General features: G+C 42.0%; 1 protein-coding gene across 1 annotated transcript; it reads right to left on the bottom strand.

Moving 5' to 3' along the window:
• Positions 1 to 8,204: 8,204 nt before the first annotated feature.
• On the bottom strand, positions 8,205 to 8,756 carry LOC147446674 (SKP1-like protein 12). The gene has a single exon (XM_086524734.1). The coding sequence runs from the start codon at positions 8,754 to 8,756 to the stop codon at positions 8,205 to 8,207; it is 552 nt and encodes a 183-aa protein (XP_086380860.1).
• Positions 8,757 to 9,710: the final 954 nt, after the last annotated feature.

Genomic DNA, 9,710 nt, shown 5'->3' with positions numbered 1-9,710 from the left:
TAAGTGCCAACTGTGTATCTCTTCTACTACTTCTATGCTTATGTGGTTGCTGTGTTTGCTTACCATACGGACAATGTTCATAGAATTCAAAATCATTAACACTAGAATGGTAACAGGACACTTTTATGTCCTTGGACACTTTTGTGTCCTGTTAAGTGACCATTTTGCTTGAATTATTTGAAGAGTATGAAAATGAATTTCTAGGTGCCATATATCCACAAAGTTGTCTTATGAGCTGAAAAAAACTTAGCATTTTTTTTTGAGTATCGATCTCACCATTAACCTTACTCTTGCACAACATTTTTGAACCTGAACTGTGTGAAAAAACGGGTCCTGTTTTTGGCTTTTTTTCAATTTTTGGCAACTATACCACTCTAAACTTCATGTTTGTGAGGTTTAGATGGCTAGATGTTAGGCCTTCATAGTTCTCAACATGTTTTGATGCTTGTAGGGAGAGCTAAGTGTTAAAATTGAAAGTTATGACCAATTTACAAGAATTGCATAATCCTGTTTTTTTGTCAAAATTAGCACTTTTATGATTTTTTTGGTGGCTTTCTTGATATCCAAATTCAATTTTGATTGTGTAAGTGTAATCTATAACATAAAGCTAATCTTCCTTGAGTTTTTGGGGACCTAATATGCTATATAGCATAGTATATGATGATGGTTGAGTTTTTTTATTGCTGAAGAATACGATACATTTTAGAGTAGCAAGTATAACTTTCTCAATATTGCTAGTTTCTTACGCCAATTGTGTGTATTTTGTAGGTAGTAACCATATCTAATCATAGACTAAAAACTTGGCTAGATATTGAGTAGTTTCTATGGGTTTCTAGAGGTCATAATGCTAAACCCAGTTTTTTCATGTTTGCTGTATTTAGCACTTTATCATTGCCCCCAAGGTTCCAATTGTAAGAGATCCATTATCCTTTTAACATGCTCATGGCTCCTTTTGAATCCAGAGGCCCAAAGAGAACTAAGAAAACATGTATATAGTATCTGTATTGAGGGTGACTATAGAAACTTTGATGATAGGTCCGCAGAATGGAAAAAATGCAACTTTTTTGTACCTATTTTTTTTGCCCAAAAAAAAATTAGTGAGGTAAAAGCAACCATATGTTTTGGTCACCAACCCATTGAAGTTAACGGGGCATTTTATCTCATGTCCTACAAAAATCTCCACTCTTATTTATATGCAATCAACCATAAGAAATTGCTGTTTTGGGCAAAATGCATTGGTCCATCAACTTTGGAGGCTTGTAGTGACCAAGGGATGAGACAAATTACAAGTTTCTCATTTTTTCCATATAAAGTAGTTATTGAATTATAAGCTCATGAAAGGATTTTTCAAAATGAGTGGATCTACTATGGTTTTGGAATTTTTTCCCAAAACCCTGAAAGGACACTTCTATGTCCTGTTAGGTTACCATTCTAGTGTTAAATGACAAGCCAGGCAAATAACCAGAACAAGACAAGATTTCCATTCCCTTCTTGGACATATGTCCTAACCGGCTATGCCACAAAGAAACATTCGGCTACTCGGTTACATTGATTACATTTTTAGAGACATTTGATACATAAATCATGTAAAGTCCTCCAAACTTTACTCCATGTGCTACTGTCATAGAACCCTTGGATATCTTCCACATGTTCTGTCCAAAAGTGGTGACGTAGCTAGCATCATCAAGTAATGCTGATCAAGCTCTTTGTAATTGTGGGAACATGTCTCACATTCTTCAGCGTGAAAGAAGAGCCATTCTGAAACTTCAATTGAACATCTCCAACACCTAAGATCTCACATGTATGCCCATTGCCTAGCCGAACATGATCTTTAGTGGTCACATAAGAGGTAAACCACTCCTTGTTTGGAGACACATGAAGTGATGCCCCTGAGTCTATAATCCAGTCACTCAGTGCATTTCCATTAGATGATGTAAGAAGAGCTGAGTCCGTTGTATTATTCAAGAAGTAGATGTCTCCTAACACTAGACTGTCATCCTCTGCAACAGTGTTTGTCACATTTATTTCTTGAATCTTCACTAAGGACTTGTTCTTCTCACCATGGTCTTCAGCTTTCTCTTTGCCTTTTTCTGCTTTCCATTCTCTGCAGTCTCTTTTCATGTGACCCTTCTTGCCACAATGGTAGCATTCTATGTCACTCTTGCCTTTAGCACTGCGGGACTTGCTACGAGACTGATCCCTCTTTCCACCTTTGTACTTTTCTTTGGTCCTTCCTCTGACAACTAAGGCTGTTCCTTTGCCTTTTTCCATTGTCTTTTTGTTGGTTTCTTCAGTAAGCAGACTGCCTTCTACACCTGCTATGGTCAAACCATATGGAGGTGCAGAATTACTCAAAGCTATGCGAAAAGTGTCCCAACTTTCCGGCAATGTGATCAACAGTAACATAGCTCTAACAAGTTCATCAAACTTGACACCTTGAGCTGACAACTGACTGTAGATGGTGTTGAATTCATTCAGATGATTGGACATAGGGGTCCCTTCTTTCATCTTCAAGTCAACAAGCTTCTTAAGCCAGTATACCTGTGAAGTTGCACTCTGCTTCTCATAAAGATCACTCAGCTTTGTCCATGCTTGATAAGCCGACATCTCGTCTGCTACATTGAAGTAAATGCTTTCTGCCAAAGTCAGCATAATGGTAGAAAGTGCCAATTCATCCATTTCGCTCCATTCATCTTCATCCATATCTTCTGGTTTTATCCTCTTGAGCTTTATAGGTTTTATCTGTTTCTTTTGTACCAACACGTGCCAAATCTCCTTCGTCCACAATGGAAAATTGGTTCCATCCAGCTTCTTCATATTGTAAAGAGCAGTGTCCTATGATCCAGCCATAACTACGCTTCAAAGTAGTTTACTTTCCTGGGAAAAATTCGACAGAGTTTCCCCTGTAAACTGTCTTCTGAACCAATATCAACCTGTCAAATGAACCAAGAAAGCTTCAGATTCTGCAAAAATTTCGGCAGAGTCTCCTTTGTAAAATGGCTCTGGTGTACTCAAAAACAGACCAAAAATAGCTCAAAAAACCACTGTCTCTCTAACACTGTAAGCTGTGGGTAAAACCTGTCCTGCACCTGTACTGTCTCTCACTGTCCTGTCACTGTCCTTTAAGCATAGACTGCGACAATGCCTCAACGGCAGTAAAGAAAAGATGCAATCCCAACTGTCTAACTCACAGTCAATACATCCTAGCTGCCTATCTAAGGGTGCTCGAGGGATCGCTCCAAGACCTGTATCACCGAAAGGATCTCAACATTCGAGAACCCCCATCTCAATAAAACCTCACTCGACCCTCAACAAAGGCTGCAGTAAATCTGACAGTACATAGTGTCATAATAATCAATATCTAATTCTCCTAAATGATTTTCTCATATTAAACTGATCATTTAATGTGGGGAAGTGCCAAGGGAGAAAAAGCTAGAATATTGGTTAAGTTAGCAGACTGGCCACAGTAGGGATCCAAAGGAGGGAAAATAGGGATCCAAAGGGGGGGCCATCTGCAAAAGAGCCATGTGAAACAATGGGCCAAAAAGACCCTAAGGTTCAGCCCATTAAGACTTCCAAAATGCTAAGGTTCCAAAATTCAAAGGTTGTGTCCAAAGGTCAACCCTAGGGAAAATTGGATGCTTAGTGTGTGCCCAAAAAGTCTTTCTACATCCCTACATGGGAGGGGGCGAGCCCCAAAGCTAGGGGATGAGAGAGAAAGCCACACACACACACACAGGCTCCCTTTACACAAAGGGAATGAGGGACACATGTCAGCTCCCTAGGCCAGATGCCCACAAGGTGTGCCCAATTCCTATTGGAAGACCCTTGAAGTGGACCAATGAGAATTAAGCTAGAGTAAATCTAGTTTAATTAATTTAAAAACATTTAATAAAAGAAACCAATGAGAATTAAGTCTCCTAGAAGACTATTGGGCAGTTTCCCAAGGGGTCCAATGAGCATTCAGGAGCCCCATGGCTTGCCTGATTCCTATTGGCCAGGAGGCAAAGGGGTCCAATGAGAGTTTAGTTTAATTATTTAATTACCTAAAGCTCTCACAAAAGGGGAAAGGGGGACACATGTCTAAAGGCTATCACTTATGCTGCTTAATTCCTATTGGCTTGACCTGGGGAGGTCCAATGAGGCAAAGGCCAGACTTATTTAGCAGCTAGGGCTCGCCCAAGAGAGAGGGGGGGCTGATTTTTGCTTGGCATTGAAACACACACTCTCACACTTGACCATGTGTGAAGGGAAAATACTCTATCTCCTCCCAAGCTTTAATGGAGAGCTCATCACCTACTCCAAGCTTGTGAGATAGAAGCCTACATCAACACTCTCTTGGCATGTGGATGCAAATCCAACCAAGAGCCAAGCTTCAATGCATGCTCATCTTCTCTACCAAGCTAATTACTAAGCTAAGCTATGCTAATATGAGTGATTATGTGAGGAGATGTACTTCTTTCTCGTAAGATACTTCTTTTTCCTCTCAATCTACTCTCATACCCTGCTAGCTCTCACCATCTTCGAAGGTGTGTGAGGTCTTGGGTCTGAGAACGGGGATAATTCAAGTTGTGTTTGATTAAGTGTTTTGCTTGGTGTATGAAGCTTCCATCTTCATTGCACTAGCTAGTCTTGAAGGAACACAAAGAATTGTATTGTACAATGTCTCTCTTGATGGGAGAAACCATAATACAAAGCCTTTTGGAGGGGGGACCGGCTCCATGCAAATCCGGTCCTCAACTGTTGTCAATAGCTTAATTGCTCTCTCTTTTGAAAGTATTGTCGATGCTATTTAACTAGGTGTTATGCTTTTTGTTGCTCTCTCCACCCAAGCACTCTTGTAATTCTCATTAGGAATCTATTCTAATGAAATGCCCACTATGTTCATGCTAATTTCCGCTACACATAAGATTTTAAGCCATTAAATGTTACATTGGTATCAGAGCTCAAGGTTTCTCTTTTCTTGCTCAAGAAGGGAGGTCCTCAAGCTAGCTACAAATGGTTGGTATTATTAATTGCCTGTGAGTAAGTAGAATAGGGATTTTTCAGCCTTGCAATGCGCCTGCCTTTGTGCAGTTAACGGGGCATCACCGTCGAGAGCTATGGTCTTAATAGTGGAGTCCTACGGGGCTTGCCTACGGCTTAACCACTATTGAGCTATTAGAAGCTTGACAGGAGCCGGTGCTGTTTTGGTGTCGAAAGACCCTCTCTTCTATTCCTTGCAATTAATGGTATTCGAGCCGCGGGTACAGTAGCTTGAGTGCTTTTTCTAAAGGGGTAAAGAGGAGTAGCAACTAGGGCTTGAAGTGCCAAAGTACACCTAAAAAGTTTACACCTAAAAGTTGTTAGAATGGCTGACAATAGTAAAGAGAGTGAAATTAATGTTGATAACTTTGATTTTGCTCATGAGCAAGCTACTAATGATGCTTCAATGCTTGTTAACTATCTTGTTTCTAGGCTTCAACAAGCCATGGGCAATCCATCTCTCCAAAGTGAAGTGCAACGGCAGCTCCGTGCTCACGGGATTCTCCAAGCTCATCACCATGACGAGAGAACACCTAGGAAGCCTCCTTGTGAGACTACCAAAAGAGGTCTCTCTCCGATTCGGGAAGAAGAAGAGAATCCATATGAAGGGCTCAAGAACTTACTTCTTGATGATGCATCTCCTTCCCAAAGGAGAACTCAAGAGCCTCCACCGAAGGAACGAGAAAGAAGCGAGTCTCCCGCCACCTCGGCGGAGATGGCTCCACGAAGACGGCGGGCTAAACGCTCTCCATCACCACCAAAGCGGAGAAGACCATCACACTCTTCTCCACGCCATAATTCAAAGAGGGATGATAAAAAGCAAGAGAAGAAAAAGGCGAGAAAGAGGACACCCTCTTCTCCATCTTCTTCATCCTCTTCCTCTTATGAAAGCTATGGTGAAGACGACAAAGATCAAGACAAGAAAAAGGCGAGAAAGAGGTCACCCTCTTCTCCACCTTCTTCAAATTCTTCATCTTCTGAAGAAAGTGATGGTGCAACTTTTGAACCATCAAAAAGAAGAGGCCATAGGAAATCCTATGCCGCATGGAAGAGGTCGTCCAAGCTGAAGAAATTCAAAGAGGGAGGGAAGAGCATCTCTTTCCTTACCTATGATGGCACCTTCGGTGCTACAGACAAAGTTTTGGCCTTTATCCAGCAATTCGATGCGGCGTTTGGAGATGAGGGCTTCACGGAGTCCTCTAAGCTACGCCATGTAGCTATGCACTTTCAAAAGTCCGCCAGACAATGGTGGTCTAGCCTACGAGCCAACGGTGAAGCTCCACGAACATGGAAGGCTTTAAGAGCTTCCATTATGAAGCAGTTTTTGGCCACCGATGCCAAAGACAAAGTACTCACCGAATGGCGAAGCTTAAAGCTCTCTCCCAATGAATCCATCCACAAATATGTAGACAAGTTTTGGGACCTACAACTCAAAGCCACTGTCTTCAAAAAGTTGGATTTTGGAGAGCAAAAGCAACAATTTTGTGCGGGCTTAACCGAAGAAATGGCGGAGTATGTCAACTCCCAAAGGCCACGTACCATATCGGCGGTAATACACCATACTATGGTGGCCTCGCGAATCAATTTCCAAACGGGGGGGTAAAAGAAATAATAAGCCCCCGGAAAACAAGGGTTCCAATGAGCCTAAGGGGAAGGACAATGTCCAAAAGTCTCCTAAGGGCAATTCCAACAAAGCTAAAGAGAAGGGAGTTTACAAAGGAAAGAATAAACTCTCTCCTGAAGAGCTTGAGCGTTATCGTAAAGATAACCGGTGTTTCAAGTGCGGTGAACAAGGGCATGCGTACCGCGCTTGTCCCCAAAAGAACAACCGCCAAGATCCTCCTAGAGCTTCTTTGGTTGAAATCCAAGAGGAGGAAAGTATCTTGCGAAAGTAAAATATTGTCACGACAAGGCCAACCAAGCAAGACTAGTTAACTTGATTGTCTAATACCATTTTTGAGAATGTTGCAAGAAGATCTATGCCACTTGGAAATACCTCATTGGAGGGAGATAATTAAATAAAAAGATATGGTTGTGAGCTAATTCTAGAAAAGCACACAAAAGACTGTATAAGTTGCAAGGCCCGGGAGCGAGCAAGGTAGAGAGAGAGAGAGAGAGAGAGAGAGAGAGAGAGAGAGAGAGAGAGAGAGAGAGAGTATTATACAAGGGATGTAGCTCGTGTATGATAGTGTGAGAGAAGCTTGGATGGCTGTCACTTCCACATATGTGACATTAGCACGCTAGACTTGGGAGATTGAGAAAAACATAGTATCTCTGGAAGGAGGTACAGAGTCACATTTCGTGTATATTTATGATGAGGCAGTCCAAGCGCTGATTCAACAGCAAAAGCCATAATTGGGAGAGCCCCACTACTTTAGAATGTGACAATTTCAACCCTTGCCCTCCTCAAGATGGTTGTGCATGCACGGGTGGTGTGATTGATGTGATGGGTATCATGAAGGGCAAGTTGCAGATTTAGCGGAGAAGTTGGAGCAACTTGAAAATGAGTTAGCACATTCAAACCACATTGGAACATTTTTTGCTCCTATGCGCAAGAAGAAAGAGGAGTCGTCCTAACTATTTATGATTACCAAGGACAATAGAAAAATCACACTAGAGCAAGTCATCTTTTACTCATTTTGTATGGGGATGCCCTATTTGAAAAGGTATTTCTAATTCAAAAAAAATTTTAAAAATAAAAGGTATTGGGCGGCATCTTTTACTCATTTTGTATGGGGATGCCCTATTTGAAAAGGTATTCCTAATGGCTTCAAAAAATTAAAAGGTATTCCTAATTGACAAATATTTTACCAAATGGTTGCTCCATCAAGGTGCTAGTATATTCTAGAATAGAGTAACATGTGGTATTATGCTCATTTTTTGATAGTGCTTGCAGTTTTCTATAAAGGATATTGCATCTCGTTTCTTAGAAGGCCAATATAGTAACAATTTGAGTATTTCCAAAGTGATTCTACCATCGGCTTGGAAGAAGGACATATCCATGTATTTGCAACTGCATATCACGCACGCAAGGGGTCATACGAGTTAAAGGACAGCTAAATGTTATTATAGAAATCAGTAAATTAACCAGTTAATAAATTCAAAGGAGACAGTAGCAAATTGGAGAGCTTTAGCTGCGCAATGCAGCATTTGACTCCAACCAAACCAAGGTAACTGCATCAGATGCCGTGCGGACCGTCGAAGGCCCACTGGTTCTCACGGAAGAGCTCCTCTTCCTCCTCAGGAATGAAGGCTGGGCGGTTCAGCTTCAGTATGCGCTGGATGTCTTTCAGCTTTTTTCGCAGGAGCTTGGCGGCGATGGCTTCACTGGTGACATCTAGCAGTGTGGAAGCCTGCAGTTGGTCGGCAGCCATTGCGAGGTCGAAAAGGGCTTTGGTGGGCAGGCTGGCCATGAAGCGTTCGCCCCACCGCCAGCGGCGCTCCTCATAGTGGCGGCAGAAATGGATGACATTGTGCAGGACGGACAAATTTATGTTGGGTAGCGGAATGACGAGATCGTTGCAGCTCGTACCTGTGGCGTTGGCGCCGTCGTCAATATCGTCCTGATGTCCCTCAACAAGTAGCAGGGGCCTCAAGGTTTTGAACTGCAGCGCCACCTCTTCTTCCACTTCTATCTCTTCTTGGTCGCAGGTCTTGAGCTTGATGATGATCGCGCGCTTTGATGCAACTTCTGGATATTGCTTGCCGGCGGCGGGGTCCACTTGGGCCATCTCCACAGCGCAAAGTATATGCGTTTTCAGGGCCAAATGATGCCTGCGTGTTTTTTGTTGTCTTTCCTGTATTCCTCCTTTATACGTGTCTCATGGTCATCTCAGTATCGGTCGTCATTAACACCCACGACACGTAAGTTTAGTTTAGGCGTAAATTTAATCCGAAGTGTATTAGAACCTAAAGCAAGCCTACAGATTTTTTAAGTAATATAAGTCAAAAACCTTCACATATAGTGAATTCATCTCTTCAATATTCCATTGATAGGTTATCCGGTTTATGGGAACTTCCGGAGCTGTGGCTGCTCAAACTAAAGACTTGTTGGCACCACCATACACAAAAGGTGCACTAGAGGAGAAAATTGTGTTGTGCATTGTTGGCACTATTTTTTGGTCGATTATTAAAAAGTTCAAGTTTACTTTGTTCAGTTTGGAAAGCAAGATGTCAAACTTGGTGTTGGGCATTGCTTCATGCAACTAATTAGCCTCCAAAACGAGAGCATTTGAACAAGCTGCACTACTATATCATGAAAGCTGGACAATTCGATATAGATAACTCGCTTAGTGATTTGTTTGAGGTAGCCCTTTGGTCGTATCACAATCGGCTACAATAATCCATGAGGTGTAAGTTTCAATATTTGTTTCCATTTGGTAAGTTTTCAAAAGCTTCACCTGCAAAGCGGTTAGCAAGCTTCGAAAAGACATGGATTCAGGAAGCCCTAAGGCATGGGATATCTTTACCAAGAGTATGTAAAAACTGTAGGCCCAAGGAGGAGCTCAAGCCGCTTGCAAATGAAGTGGAGCTACTCACCATCAAAAAACAAGAAGGATCTGCTTCGAAAGCGGATTGCAAAAAATGGCTCGAAGCTAAAAGGGACTTAACTGACCACCAACTAGAGGAGGTGAGGAAGGTTCAGAATCCTTTCTAGGAAAACCTTTCTGCAACCGGAGGAGGCC

Source organism: Adiantum capillus-veneris, chromosome 12, assembly GCF_014529385.1.
Source record: "Adiantum capillus-veneris isolate H3 chromosome 12, ASM1452938v2, whole genome shotgun sequence".
NCBI lineage: Eukaryota > Viridiplantae > Streptophyta > Polypodiopsida > Polypodiales > Pteridaceae > Adiantum > Adiantum capillus-veneris.
Note: the sequence above shows the minus strand (reverse complement) of the source record. Positions and strands in the feature narration are given on the sequence as shown.